A 16588-nucleotide genomic window follows, 5' to 3' on the forward strand; every position below is an offset into this window, starting at 1 on the left:
CCTACTCTCATTGAGCTTACAGCTCAGGGAGAACACTACAGGTTTTTGGAGCTAAAATGATTATGGATGTGGAGACACACACAGAAGTTAATATTTTGCTTTCTACTAAGTTTCTGGGAAGTAGAGTGAGACCAAAAGTAAATGTTATATGTAGAACAGATAAGAGCTGATTGCCTTTCATTTCTTGAAGTGAGAAAAAAAAATGTGACATTAATAGAAATGGAATGGAAATATTTTTCTACCCTTGGTAAGAAGGTTATCAGAAAATGCAGAATTGACAATAGAACTAAATTTTAAAAAGACAAAGAGAAACAGGAGAAACTGGAACCTTCATGCACGACTGGCAGGAATGGAAAATGGTGCAGTAGCTTTAGAAACAGTCTGGCAGTTCCTGAGAAGGTTACCATAGACCTGGCAATTCCACTTCTAGGTATATGACCAAGAGAAATGAAAGAATACACCCATACAAAAACTTGTACACAAGCCTTCATATCAACATTATATGTAATAGCCAAAAAGTGGAAACAACCCAAATGTCCATCAAATGATGAATGGATAAGCAAATTGTGATATATCCATATAATTGAGACTTATTCAACAATAGAAAAGAGTGGAGTATGGATACATGCTACAACATGGATGAATCTTGAAGACATAATGTAAGAAGCCAGTCACAAAAGGCCATATGCCGTATGATTCCATTTATATGAAATGTTCAGACTAGGCAAATTCACAGAGACAGAAAGACTGGTGATTGCCTAGGGCTGGGGTTGGGGAAAAATGGGAAGTGATTACTAATACCCATAATGTTGCATTGTGGGGGGTGGAAAAAATAAAAAATTGATAGTGGTGATGGAGGTACAACTCTGTAAATATACTGCAAACCATTGAACTGCACACTTTTAATGGGGTAAATTGTAGGAAGCTGGTGAACAGTGGCTCCCCAAAACTCACATCCTCATCCCTGCAACCTGTGAAAGGGGTCTTTCTAGATGCAATTAAATTAAGCATCTTGAGATAAGAAGATCATCCTGGATTCTCTGGGTGGGCCCTATATTCAATAAGACGTGTTGTTATACAAAAAAGACAGAGGGAGATGAACACACACAGATGGAGGGAGGCAATGTGAAGACAGAGGCAGAGACTGGAGTGACGTGGCCACAAAGCCAGCAATGCCCATAGCCAGGAGAAGCTGGAAGAAGCATGGAAGCGTTCTAGCATTCTCTCCTAGGGCCTCCAGGTGGCGTGTGGCCTTGGTGACACCTTGATTTCAAACTTCTGGCCTCCAAAACTGTGAGAGAATAAATTTCTGTCACGGTAATTTGTTATGACAACCATAGGAAACTAATACAAATATATGAATTATATCTCAATAAAGCTCTTATTAAAAAAAAGACTCAACCTTGTAATGAAGGGCAGATGACTTGCAGTTTCAGAGCAAAGTGATAAATGTAGTGGTACTGTCAACACATGGAGAAGAAATATTAAACAGGATGTAGAGGGAGGTGGGATGAATGAAAAGTGGATCACAATACCCCATGCATGAGGTGGGAGATGATGGGACATAATTCCACGCCTTCGTAAGTGCTATTCTCTCACTACGGAGTGTTCTTTTTGCCCACCCAGCGAATAACCATTCATCCTTGAAGGCGCAACTTAAATGCCACCTCCCATCCCTCTGTAGTGTTGTCTATGTACTTTGTCCTGAAGCTCTTACTATGTTTGTCCCACCCTACTGTAATTATCTGTTTTAAGTGTCTGTCTTTAGGCACTTAAAAATTTTCATCAATAGACCTAGATCGAGTAATAAAATTTTTCATCAATAGACCTAGAACAACGGTCCTCAACTGGGGAAATTTTGCCCCCAAAGAACATTTTTTGCAATGTCTGGAGACATGTTTGTCTGTCATAACTGCAGAGGACACTACTGACATCAAGTGAGTAAAAGCCAGGGGATTCCATTAAACACCCTACAATGCACAACACAGCCCTTCAAATGTCCAGCTCAAAATGCTAACAGTGCTGAGGCTGAAAAACTCTTGGAACTTAGAAAAGCATCTAATACACAATAGAATCTCATGAAATGCTTGTGGGGTAAATCGATGAATGAATGGATGGCAGATGGATGATGAATGAATAGCATGGAGCCCTGGGGTTTTAAAGCATGGCTGCACAGCAGAATCACCCAGACCCTGTTCTCAGAAACTGAATTAAATGACTGCTGCCAGAACCCACCCCTAGAAATTGATTTAATTCATCTGGGATGGAACCAAGCTGCTAATCTGTTTTAAATCTCACCAGGTGATTCTAACATGCAGCCAGAGGTAAGAGGCAGCACCGGCTAAGGAACAGACTCAGCATAGCTTAAATGCCAGGCCGGCTCAAGGCAGATGGAAGCAGAGACACTGGGCAATCAAAAGTATGCAAAGCATAGATAGTTCCATACTGGTTATATGTGTCTCCAAATAAAATATTAACAAGGAAAGAGTAGAGAACTCAAGGGAGGGTCCCAGGGCATGCTTGCTCTAAGAGGAAGGTTGCCCAAAAGAATGACAAGATGGATGGCTGGAGACATCACAAGACAATGTGGATGCAGCAGTATCTTCATTAAAAAGAAATTTAAGAAGAAAAAAGCAGAGATTCAGCAGATGGGAAAAAAGATACTTTCTGTACATTATTTTCACTACCACCATCTATTTTTGATACTCCTAAAGTAGAAGTAAGTAGTAAACCATTTAGTCTGGAGCTTCTCACTCTTTAACATGCACACAAATCACCTGGGGGGTATCTTAAACTTCAGGCTCTGATTCAGTAGGTCTGCAGTGGGCCTGGGACTCTACATTTCTTTTTGTTGTTGTTGTTGCCCAGGCTGGAGTGCCATGTCATGATCTCAGTTCACCGCAACCTCCACCTCCCGAGTTCAAGCGATCCTCCTGTCTCAGCCTCCCGAGTAGCTGGGATTACAGGAATGCGCCATCATACCCAGCTAATTTTGTATTTTTAGTACAGACGGGGTTTCTCCATGTTGGTCAGGCTGGTCTCAAACTCCCAACCTCTGGTGATCTGCCCGCCTGGGCCTCCCAAAGTGCTGGGATTACAGGCATGAGCCACAGTGCCCAGCTGAGACTCTACATTTCTAACAAGCTTCCAGCTGATGCTGACACAACTAGTCCATAGACCTAGTTTACAGTCACAATAGCAGATCTTCAGTAACTTTTTACTTTACCCAATTTGAATGAAGCAACAGAATCAGAAGTTTCCAATAATTGATAATGTGATAAGGACATTACAATTAAATATCAAAACTCTCAAGCATGCCTTTGTTCATTTTATACTGCTAAACAAAATGATAGAGAAAATGATCAATAGCAAATATTTATATGAAAAGTCTACCTTAAGAAGAATTAAAGCAAATTAGTTGAAAGTAAATTGAAGATGTAAATTAATCAAATATAAACCTACTATACACTAAGGTTTTATATTAAAAAATGAATTAACATTAGAAATTTCTAATATGGCATCTCTGATATTTTGGCCAAATAAACTCTGGAAGAGGGTTGGTTTGACTAGACAAAGGGAGGTTAAGTCACTAAGGGCATTGAAGAAGCAATGTGTAGCCTTGGAAAAGTAATTTAACAAATAGTAACTATGAGGTCTGAAGGCACACCCTGTTTGAGACAAACAGAAAACTATTAAGGCAATGATGAGTTAAGGACTTCCCTAAGAGCAGCCAAAATATTTTTAATGGAAAAGATCAGCTAATAGGGTCACCGCTCTCCTGCAAACCAGTAAGACTATACTATAACAAAGAAAATTTTCTGAAACAATCTAGTTCCCTTGAAACTGTTCAGGTGGTATGACTAAGGACATATACCAACAAATACCCCCTTCAAAACACTGCAACACCCTTACTAAAAGTCAATCTGCCGGCAACCAGGCCTCATCCAGCAAGTTACAATCAATGGGCAAAATTTCAACCTCAAGTATATTCAGATTATATAGTCATCATTATTAGTAGAACTTTTTTTTTATCTGAGGATCCCAATAAGATAACACAATTAGTTTTCTTTCATCTAAACTGAAATCTATAGTTCTCAAGTGTTCACAGTGAAATCCTGTCCCTAGCATTAATTTAGCAGCCTGGACATTCCATCCCAGGAACTCTGATTTCAGCAAGTCTGGATAGGTCCTTGGACACAGCTAGAAAACAAACAAGCAAAAAACTCCCCGGATCATCTTGATACTCACTGTGGTTAGGAATAATGCTCTGTGGTTTGTAACAGTGCTTCTCAAACTTTATTGCCGGGAAATATCACCAGGGAACTTATTAAAATGAAAATTCTCATGCCTTAGGTTGTGGGTGGGCCCTTAGGGACCCTGCATTTCTAACAAGCTCCCAGTGGTTGGACTGCACTATAAGCAGAGGAGACTTACAACATGGAATGGAAATTCAATGTCTCCAAAGGACCAAGCCCATGAAGTAGAGAGGGCTAGGTGGGGGCTGTGTCCTCCTGGAGAATATACACACCTTCTAAGGGGAGCATCTGCTACTCAGCTCCCGTGGGTGGTAGTAGAACTTGCTGATTTGTCAGAAATGTCAGAAATCTAGCCTTTTACGGAAAAATCTCCTGACAACGTTCAATGTTAAATGCCATGTACGCCAACCAAGTCCAGTCACAGAGGTAATCATTTTATGTGAATGTTCTCATTTGATCCTCATTACAACCGTACAGGGTATTAAGCGATCTTATATGATAGATAAGGAAACCAAGGTGTAGAGGAGAGAGAGAGAAATTAACTAACTGACCTAAGATCTCCATCTAGCAGCAGAGCAAGGATTCAAAACCAGGTCTTCCCTACCCAGAACCCATGTTTCTAACCACTAGGCCACTTCCCACTGGTGGGTGGTTGGCCACCCTCCCTCTGCTAATCTAGGTTCTAGCCTGGGATTCTGCTACTTACTTGGACTCCCTTAATTTGGTCCTTTGAGTAACTAATCTGCTCTTTGGTTTTATGTTCACAGTTTCCATTTAGAGTGACCAACCAATCCAGTTTGCTAGAGACTGAGGATTTCCTGGGACATGGGACATTAAATGGTAAAAACAGGACACTTCTGAGCAATCCAAGACAGTTGGCCACTATAGTTTTCATTTAGAGGTATTATTTTAAAAAGAAAACAAAACTTACATGACTCTTGTTGCATTTACTATAGGCTTTTAAACTGACACATAATTGTACATATCTATGGGATACACAGTGATATTTTAATACATACAATGTCTAGTGGTCAAATCAGGTAAACTGCATACCCATCACCTCATTTATCAATTCTCTGTGTTAAGAACATTCAAAATCCTCTCTTCTAGCTATCTGAAAATATATATTATTGTTGACTATGGTCACCCTACAGTGCTACAGAATATTAGAACTTATTCCTCCTATATAGCTATAATTTTGTATCCTTTAACCAATAACTCCCTATCCTTTCCTCCCTGCTAAATTATACAATTTTTCAAGAATACTGTTCACTCAATAGGTCCAACGAGAAATTCCACTTTGTTTTTCTTAAAGAATTAGTGCAGTTCTGTCCCCGTTTTTTACTGCACAACTGATTTTGTGTCCGTTTTTGCCCTATTTTACTATGTTTGTTATTTGTTAATACCATGTTCATCTTTATTTTATGAATTTCTGTTAATAAGTAGCTCAGACGCTTAGTAGGAAGGGAGAATACTATACAAGCATAGCTGGCTTTTGCTTTGATTACCTAGAAAGCAACTCAGTATTAGATAATTTGATTAAATACTAGACTAACTCACAGACCTGATGCTTTTTGCTTCGGAAGTGCCAGTACATTCAGGATTGTCTCTGAGGTTAAGTGTGACCTGACAACACTTAATCCCCACTCTCCTCATGCTCCCACAAGGAGGAACTTGCAGTGGAAGCATCCTGGCCTCACTTCACACCCTCCACACTGTCCGTGGGAAGCTAAGTTTGGGAGATGAAATGGCATGCTCAGCTCAACCCCTGCCTCCTCAGGAGTCAGCACCCAACTCCCACTTGACCCTGCTCCCCAAGGCTCCATGCTTTGCTCCTCCACCCTATTGGTTTTACATGGACAGGTCTCCACAGATGATGCCTGAGGTTTTCCATCTCTGCCAGTGACTGGGTGGGTATGTTTATTTTAAAGGCATAGCATTAGAAGCCTGTCTGGCTGCCCACCCGGATCATGACAATCCTCTACATTTCATTAGCAATAAAGCGAACCTCCTTGATCTCCATTTGTCAGAATCTATCTCTCTCTCAATTGGTTCTGACCTGGGTGGGGAAGAGAAGAGGAATATTTATTTGTCCCGTAAAATCCCAGTAACTAGTGAGTACAATGCTGAATTTACTGAACCGTGTATTCAAAAATTCAAATAATAATGGTTACCATGAAACTTAAAGCGCAAACATTGATAATGTGTTTCACATTGAAAATTTTTAATACAACTGATAGGCAAATCCTTATCTTTCAATACCACCATTTAAATTGGTCTTCAAGGTCACTGAGTTTGGTTCTTGTTTTGAAGCCTTATCTGACTCTGCCTTTTAGAAGCAGAATTGAAATAGTTGGAACAGACCTCAGCACATCAAGGAAAAGACAACTACGTACCAGTAATACTTGCTATTGAAAGAGAAAACAATAAATGGCTTTTCTTATTTTCTTCCTGTCTGCTTCCAGAAATCTAATCGGAATCACACTCTTGTGTATCTATTTCCTGAGAAAGAGGTAGAGCAGAAATGTAACAGCCAAACACGCAGCAACTCCTCATTAGTTATGTCTTCAAAGGGCTTTTTGTCAAGAAAACTGACACAGCATTCAGTTTTGATGCACACTTTTGTAGAAAGCACATAATGTACAATTTAGTATTTTAGAATAAAATTGATCAGCAAGTTATTTTAATAATTATAAATAATGAGGTTAGTAAAACTCCAACTTCAGATATTCTAACATGCTCAAAGTAATAATGTAGGGCCTATTCCTTAGAGCTTATTATATAATAAACAGAAAGTAAAATATGGTTCACATATTCACACCCATGACATCTTAATCATACTCACAGGGTTAATTGTTATAATTGCATATTAAAATTATCTGGTATAATCATAGCCATGTTCTATGTCTCCATAGCTTCTTTCCATTAAGTCACATTAAGTTCCAGTTCATTCCATTTTGTCATGCTCTACCCAGTGACAGATATGCATCCGTGTGACTCATGTTCACATAAAAATAAAGTCATATCTTAGCAAATTACTTTTCTAAACCCCCATACATATGGACTCCATGGGAATGAGATCCCATACACAAGAAATCATTGCATCCAATTTTGTAAGTTTGATTTCAGAAGTCAGAGGAGATTCAGATACTTTCTCTCTAATAAAAACCCTTTATCCAAAAGGAAGGACAATATACTGCAATTTCAGAGTAGAACAAAGTTTTCACAGTTCATTTATTAAATGAAGATATTTGGTGTGGAGAAAGCAAACCACACCCATCTAACTGAATTGCATTTGTAAGTGAACTCTGCTGCTAAATAAAAACATTATAGCTGGAAGTTCTAGTCAGCAAGATGGCAGAATGGGAGTTGCTCAGCTCCCATACCCCCAACAAAAATCCAACCAACAACTATTTACAGACAAAAATATCTTCATTAATACTCCTGAACTCCTTGAACGTGAAAGGCTGAGACACCCCCTTGGACCACATAACTGAAAAAAAGCCTCATTCAAGGGGTAAGCGGAACAGAGGAATGGTTTCACTTTGACCACATCAGCACTCCCCCAAACCCTGCCACACCTCAAGCCAGCACAGCACCACACACAGAAGATCCCCCTGGGCCCACAGTTTCTACAGTGGGAAAAGAGAGTTAGAGGCAAACATTCAGCTTCCCCAACATTCTGGGACCCTGAGCAGGAAGCCCACTCATTATTATCTCCTGGGAAACACTGGGAGTACAGGCAGGGCTAGACCACCTAGGATCAGCCAGAAACAAAGAACAAAAGTGAGACTCACAGAAACGAGCACATGGATCTTGCAGTGGCTCTGCATTCTAGCCAATGGAGGCCCTCCACCAGAGAAACTGGCCAACAGCATTAGCATTGTCCTGCAGGAAGTACAGTGAACTGATCTGCCAGGCTTCATTCCCTAGCCAGCTTCCCCACCTAGCTCTGGTGCTCTCCTTAAGCCTTCCCCAGGCCAGGCAGCAAGGGCAGGTCAGTGATTACCTAAGGAGGGTAGCAACTGGCCCCACCCAACCCCAGCAGCCAACTAGCCTAACCCTACCAAGCCTTCATGTCCTGCTTAAGGCTTCCCAGGCTGGGAAGCAAGTGCAGGTCAATGAATGAATATCTATGAAGAAAAGTACCTGGCCCCACCCAACCCCAGCAGCTGCCTGGTGACCCCACAAAGCCTCAGTGCTTTCCTTAAGGCTTCCCTGAAGGAAGCCTGCATCCATGCACTTCTCTAGACCATAGCCTGGCCCATCCTGAACAGCTGAGCACAACCGCAGAAACCTTGCCCAGTCTTTGAGCCCAGCACACAGCCCTGCCCAGCTACAGATTAAAAACAGCAGTACTTCCCAGCCAGGGAAAACAACATGCAACCCTGTGCAATCAGAGGCTATTACAGAGCCCAGCCAGTAGCTCCACCTTACCGTGGAGTCCAGCTAGTGATCTGTCTCATCAGACCACAGAGCACAGCCAGCAGTTCCACTTGACCTCAAAGCACAGGCAGCAGGCTGGCCCAACAGCAACCCAACAGCAAGGTGTACCTGTCTGGGGTTGTTACCAGCTGGCCCATCCATAATCAAATGCTAAACTAACTAGTGAAGGTTTACCACTGTGAAAGAAAACCTTCAAGGCCAAAAGAGGTGGCCATTTCCTCAAATGTGTAGACATCAAGGTTTAGAAAGAATCAGGGAAATGTGACACAACAAAAAGAAACTAATAAAGCCCCAATAATGGACCCTGAAAAAAAATGGAGAGCTATGAAAAAAGAATGAAGAAAGCCTACATAAATTATGGGACACCATCAAAAGAACTAACTTTCTTATAATAAAATTCTAAGAAAGATATGATAAAGAAAAAGGCCCAGAAAATATATTTAAGAAAATATGGCTGAAAGTTTCCAAAATTTGTGGAAATATGACAACATCCAGGTACAGAAAGCTCAGAGATCTCCAATTAAATTCAAGCCAAAGATGAGTGCACCAAGACAAATCATAATCAAACTATTAAAAAACAAAGACAGCTGGGCGCGGTGGCTCACGCCTGTAATCCCAGCACTTTGGGAGGTCAAGGCGGGCAGATTACGAGGTCAGGAGTTCAAGACCAGCCTGGCCAATATGGTGAAACTCCGTCTCTACTAAAAATACAAAAATTTGCTGGGCATGGTGGTGCGTGCCTGTAGTCTCAGCTACTCAGGGGGCTGAGGCAGAAGAATCGCTTGAACCCAGGAGGCAGAGGCTGCAGTGAGTCAAGATCATGCCACTGCACTCCAGCCTGGGCAACAGAGCAAGACTCTGCCTTAAAATAAAATAAAAATAAAAATAAAACAAAGACAAAGAATCCTGAAAGCAGTAAGAGATCAGGAACGTATCACATTCAAGGGAGTCCCAAAACAGCAATCAGCAGATTTCTCAGCAGAATCCCTGCAAGCCATAAAACGGTGGGATAATATAATCAAAGTGCAGAGGAAAAACAAAACTATCAACCAAGAATACTTAACTCAGCAAAGCTATTCCTCAGAAATAAGGGATAAATAAAAACTTTCCCAAACAAACAAAAACTAAGTAAGTTTATCACCACTAGGCCTGCCTTACAGGAAATGCTAAAGGGAGCTAAGCTGAAATAAAAGGCTCCTAATTGATACATAAAACTTATAAAAGCAAAAAGCACTAAATGGTGTAAGTAAGACATAGTCATATTCAGAATAATAATGTAAGGATGATGTGTAAAGGAATTTTCTCTGTATTATGAGAGTTAAAAAACAAAACTATTAAAAACAAATGCAGATATAATAAATTGTTAAAGGAATCCAAATTACAAAAAGATGTAAAATTTACATCTAAATCATAAAAGATGTCGGTGGGGAGGGAGTTAAAGTATTGAGATTTTATATGCGATAAAAGTTATCAGCTTAAAATAGCCTGTTATAATAAGATTTTTTGTTGTTTTTTTTTTATTTTTTAAAGAGATGGAGTCTTGCTATATTGCCCAGTCAGGGCCCAAACTCCTGGGCTGAAGTGATCCTCCCACTTCATCCTTCCAAGTAGATAGGACTACAGGTATGCACAACCATGCCCAGCCTGTACAAGATGTTTTATATAAACCTGATGGTAAACACAAACAAAAACCTGTAATAGTTGCACAAAATATAAAAGGAAAAGATTCAAAGCATACCGTCACAGAAAATTATCAAACCACAAAGGAAAGTAGCAAGAGAGGAAGAAAGAAACAACAGATCTACAAAACAACAAGAAACAAATTACAAAATGGCAGTAGCAAGTCCTTACCTATCAGCAATTACCTTGAATGTAAATGGATTAAAGTCACCAGTCAAAACACATAGAGTGGCTGAATGGGTTTAAAAAATAATAATAAAAGGCCAACTCTATGCTATCTATGAGATCACTTTACTAGTAAGAAAATACATAGACAAAGTGAAGGGATAGAAAAGTTACTCCATGCAAATGAAAACCAAAAGAGAGCAGGGGTTAGCTATACTTATATCAGACAAAAAAGACTTTAAGTCAAAAGCTACACAAAGAGACAAAGAAGGTCATTATATAATGATAAAGGGATCATTTCATTAAGAGGGCATAATTGTAAACATATACACACCCAACATTGGAACACCTAAATATATAAAGCAATTATTACATGATCTGAGAGATAGACTGCAATAGTATAAGAGTAGGGGACCTCAATACCCCACTTTCAATGATGAACAGATCATCTAGACAGAAAATCAATAAGAAAACATTGGACTTGAATTACACTTTAAATCAAATGGACCTCACATTCGTATACAAAACATCACATCCTACAGCAAGAAAATACACATTCTTCTCAAGAACACATGGGACATTCTCCAGGATAGGCCACAAAACAAGTCTTAATGAACTTAAGAGGATTTTAATCATATCAAGTATCTTTTCTGATCACAGTGGCAGGAAACTAGAAATCTATAACAAGAAATCTTGGAAAATTCACAAATATGTAGAAATTAAACAACATGCTCCTAAACCAACAATAGGTCAGAGGGGGGAAAAAGGAAATCAAACTATATTTTGAGACAAACAAAAATGGAAACACAACATATCAAAACTAATGGGATGCTGACAAGAGCAGTTCTAAGTGGGAAATATATAACAATAAATGCCTATTATCAAAGAAAAAATCTCAAACAATCTAATGTTAAACCTCAAAAAACTAGAAAAAGAAGCAACTAAGTCCAAAGTTAGCAGAAGAAAGAAAATAACAAACATTAGAGCCAAAATAAATGAAATAGAGACTAGAAACAATAGAAAAAATCAACAAAACTAAGAGTTGGCTTTTTGAAAAGATAAACAAAATTGACAAACCCTTAGCTAGACTAACTAGGAAAAGAAAGAAAGAAAACTCAAATAAATAAAATCCTCTGAACTCATCACATCACCATGTAATGGGAAGATAATGATCATGACCATATTTTTGTCTCATGATAGTTTTAGCTTATACAAAAAGTCTTAATATAAATGACCAAAAATAAAGAAATGCTTAAATTATGATACATCAATAGGATACATTGCAGCCATTATAATGAATGATTTAGAAGAATATTTAATAACAGAATGCTCAAAATATAAAAGAAAAAATAGCAGAATATATTATAAGAAGAATATGAAGACAATTTAAAATATACAACTAGAAAAAAGATGAATGTTAATATTAACAATGAATAGGTCTGGACAACGATTTTATTTTCTACACTTTTCTGTATGTTTCAAATATCCTTCAAGAAATTTACATTTGTTGTGCTATTAGAAAGCAATAACAAATACTTTTTAAAGTCTTAAAGCTAAAAACTTCTGCTTATTTAAAACAAAACAAAAATGAAATGAAAGAGGAGACATTACAACTGATACCAAAGAAATACAAAGGGTAATTGGAAACTACTATGTAAAATTATATGCCATATAATAACCTAGATATTTTATTAGATAACCTAGACGTGAACAGATTCCTAGACACATACATCCTACCAAGACTGAATCATAAAGAAACAGAAAATCTGAACAGACCACTAATGAGCAAGGAGGTTGACTCAGTAATAAAAAGCCTCCTATCAAAAAAGGCCCAGGGCCAGATGGCTTCGCTACTGAATTCTACCAAACATTTAAAGAAGAACTAATACCAGTGCTTCTCAAACTCTTCCAAAAAATTGAAGTGGAAGAAAGGCTTCTGAACTCATTTTACAAGGCCAGCATTACCCAGATACCAAAGCCAGACAAGAACACTACAAGAAAAAAAAAATTACAGGCCAATATCCCTGATAAACACAGATGTGAAAATCCTTAACAAAGTACTAGCAAACCGAATTCAAAAGCAATTAAAAAAATCATTCACATGATGAAGTGGGCTTTATCCCTGGTATGCAAGGATGGTTCAACATATGCAAATTAATAAGTGGGATATACCACATTAATAATATGAAGGATAAAAACCATATGATAATCTCAATAGATGCAGAAAAAGCATTCGACAAAATTCAACACCATTTCATGATAAAAATTCTCAACAGATTAGGTATAGAGGTAAAGTACATAATAAAGACCATATAAGATAAATCTGTAACTAACATCATACTCAACAGTGAAAAGTGGAAAACTTTTCCACAAGGATGCCCACTCTCACTACTTTTTTTCAACATAATACTTAATGTCCTGGCCAGAGTTAGGCAAGAAAAACAAATAAAAGGCATCCTAATAGGAAATGAAGAAATGAAATTATCTCTCTTTGCTGATGACATGATCTTGTATACAGAAAACACTAAAGACTCCACCAAAAAATTGTCAGAAGTGACCAAAAAAAATCAGTAAAGTTACAGGATATCAAATCAACATACAAAAATCAGGAGCATTTCTATACATTAACAACAAACTATCCAAATAGGAAATTAAGAAAACAATCCCATTAACAATTGTCTCTAATAAAAAAATTAACCAAGGAGGTGAAAGAACTATATATTGACAACTATAGAACACTGATGAAAGAAAGTGAAGAAAAAGCAAATCAATTAAAAGATGTCCCATGTTCCCAGCCTGGCCCACATGGTGAAATCTCACCTCCACTAAAGACAGAAAAAAATTAGCCAGGCATGGTGGCACGCACCTGTAATTTTGGCTACTCAGGAGGCTGAGGCAGGAGAATCGCTTGAACCTGTGAGGCAGAGGTTGCAGTGAGCCAAGATCATGCCATTGCACTCCAGCCTGGATGACAGGGCAAGCCTCCATCTCAAAAAAAAGAAAAAGAAGATGTACCATATTCATGGATTGAAAGAATTAATGGTTAAAATGTTCACACTATCCAAAGTCATCTATAGATTTAATGCAATTCCTATCAAAAATCCAATGCCATTTTCACAAAAATATAAAAGAAACAATCCTTAAATCTGTATGGAACCATAATAGACCCTGAATAGCTAAAGCAATCTCGAGCAAAAAGAACAAAGCTGGAGGTATCACACTCCCTGATTTCAAAGTATAACACAATTATAATTGCAACAACATATTACTGGCATAAAAACAGATATTTCAATCAACAGAACAGGACAGAAAGCCCAGAAATAAACTCATGCATTTATGGTCAATTGATTTTTGACAAAGATGCCAAGAATGCACAATGGGGAAACGTGTTGGGAAAACTGAATATCCATATGCAGAATAATAAAATTTGATCCTTATCTCACTCCATGTATAAAAATCAACTCAAAATGGATTAAAGACACAAATATAAGACCCAAAGCTGTAAAACTACTAGAATAAGACATAGCAGAAATGCTCCATGACATTGGTCTGAGCAGTGATTTTTTTTTAATATGACCTTGAAGGCACAGGCAAAAATAGACAAATGGGATTATATCAAACCAAAAAGTGTCTGCACAGCAAAGAAAACAATAAACAAAGTAAAGAGACAATCTGTGAAGTAGGAGAAAACATTTTCAAACTGCACATCTGATAAGGGGTTAATATCCAAAATATATAAGGAAATCAAACAACTCAATATCAAAAAAAAAAATTTAAAAATAGGCAAAAGACCTGAACAGACATTTCCCAAAAGACATAAAAATGGCCAACAGGTTCATGAAAAAATACTTAGCATCACTAATCATTAAGAAAATGTAAATTAAAATCAAAATGAGATGCTACATCACACCTGTTATAACAGCTATTATCAAAAGATGAAAGAGACTGGGTGTGGTAGCTCACGCCTGTAATCCCAGTACTTTGGGAGGCTGAGGAGGGTGTCATTTGAGGTCAGGAGTTCAAGACGAGGTTGACCAACATGGTGAGACCCTGTCTCTAATAAAAATATAAAAATTAGCCAATCATGGTGGCATATGCCAGTAATCCCAGCTACTCAGGAGGGTGAGGCAGGAGAATCACTTGAACCTGGGAGGCGGAGGTTGCAGTGAGCCAGGGTGGCGCCACTGCACACTGCACTACAGCCTGGGCAACAGAGAGAGACTCTGTCCCAAAAAAAAAAAAAAAAAAGATGAAAGATAAGTTTTTTGTTTTTGTTTTTGTTGTTTTTTTTTTTTGAGACAGAGTCTCACTCTGTCGCCCAGGCTAGAGTGCAGTGGGGTGATCTCGGCTCACTGCAAGCTCCACCTCCCGCATTCATGCCATTCTCCTGCCTCAGCCTCCCGAGTAGCTGGGACTACAGGCGCCCACCACTACTCCCAGCTGATTTTTTGTATTTTTAGTAGAGATGAGGTTTCACCATGTTAGCCAGGATGGTCTCGATCTCCTGACCTCGTGATCTGCCCACCTCGGCCTCCCAAAGTGCTGGGATTACAGGTGTGAGCCACCACGCCGGGCCAAAAGATTCGTTTTGGCAAAGCTGTGGACAAAAAGGAACCCCGGACACTGTTGGGAGAAATGTAATTAGTACAGCCATCATGGAAAACTGTTGGAGGCTCCTCAAAAAACTAAAAATAGGACTATCATATGATCTAATAATCCCACTGCTGGGTATATGTCCAAAGGAACTGAAATCAATATGTCAGAGAAATACCTGCACTTTCATATTCATTGCAGCATTACTCACAATAGCCAAGATATGGAATCAACCTAAGTGTCCATGAACGGATGAATGGATAAAGAAAATGTGGTATATAAACACAATGGAATAATATTTAGCCTTACCAAAAAAAAAGATTCTTTCATTTGTGACAACATCAATGAGCCTGGAAGACACTATGCCAAGCACAGAAGGACAAACACTGCATGATCTCACTTATATGCAGAATCTTAAAAAGTCAAACTCATAGGCCGGGTGTGGTGGCTCACGCCTGTAGTCCCAGCACTCTGGGAGGCCGAGGTGGGTGGATCACGAGGTGAGGAAATCAAGACCATCCTGGCTAACACAGTGAAACTCCATCTCTACTAAAAATACAAAAAAAAAAAATGTCAAGCTCACGGAAGTGGAGGGTAGTATGGAAGTTACCAGTGGCTGGGGGATGAAGAGGGAGAAAAAGGGAATGGAGAGTTGTTGGCTAAAGGGTACCAAGTTTCACTTAGGAAGAATAAATTTTGAGGTGAATTGCACAGCAGGGTAACTACAGTCATTAACCACATATTGTATGTTTCAAAATAACTAAGAGTAAATTTCAAGTGTCTTACCACAAAAAAATTGTAAGTGAGGTGATAGATATGTAAATCAGCTTGATTTACTCATCTCACATTGCATACATACATCAAATCATCATACTTTACCCCACAAATGTATATAATTATGATGCCAATTTAAAAAATACTAATTTAAAAATTACAGCTTGCAAAATTTCATGTAAGAAACAAAAAATCCAAATCTTTATATAGAATGTGTGACTTACATAATTCCTATGCAACATTATCTACTTTCATTGGTAATGTAAAGAATAAATGTGAACCATATTTGCAGTGTTTTATTCTAAAGCTGGTTATACATTGAAATTCTTTTATTTATTAAACAGGCACTTGGCTTAAGGCAGCACTTTAGACACCATGGAAAATGGAACAATGAATTGCAAGATAGACTCTCTGATTTAAAAACGTTATGCAGTTTTAAGGAAGAGAAGGTGAGTGTGTATGTGATCCTACAGGAAACCAAAGTGCTTAGACATTCACAGAAGACAGAAAACTTAACAGAAGGGACCAAAGAAGGCTACAATCAGAGAGGATAAGGTTGGAATTCAACTATCATTGAAGGGATACCTGAACATTTCTGGGAAGAAGAGGGCCTGAACAACAGCAGAGGCTAGGAAATCACCGGAAATCATTAGACCAGATTAGCTATACACTGA

At 38.5% G+C, this 16588-nt stretch overlaps 1 protein-coding gene across 3 annotated transcripts in view; it reads right to left on the reverse strand.

Annotated features, from left to right (window-relative positions):
- The window catches only part of FSIP1 (fibrous sheath interacting protein 1), a 196855-nt gene that overhangs the window by 4631 nt on the left and 175636 nt on the right, over window positions 1-16588 (reverse strand). The window contains exon 13 of one of the 3 annotated variants that reach the window (XM_063716575.1): window positions 15383-15689. The exons of 1 other annotated variant lie outside the window; for it this stretch is intronic. In XM_063716575.1, the coding sequence (XP_063572645.1) occupies window positions 15634-15689 (56 nt within the window). In that variant the 3' untranslated portion in view covers window positions 15383-15633. Of the gene's footprint in view, window positions 1-15382; window positions 15690-16588 lie in introns of those variants that run through there. One more of the 3 variants, XM_063716576.1, reaches the window with a different exon arrangement.

This window comes from Pongo abelii, chromosome 16, assembly GCF_028885655.2.
Source record: "Pongo abelii isolate AG06213 chromosome 16, NHGRI_mPonAbe1-v2.0_pri, whole genome shotgun sequence".
Classification (NCBI taxonomy): Eukaryota; Metazoa; Chordata; class Mammalia; order Primates; family Hominidae; genus Pongo; species Pongo abelii.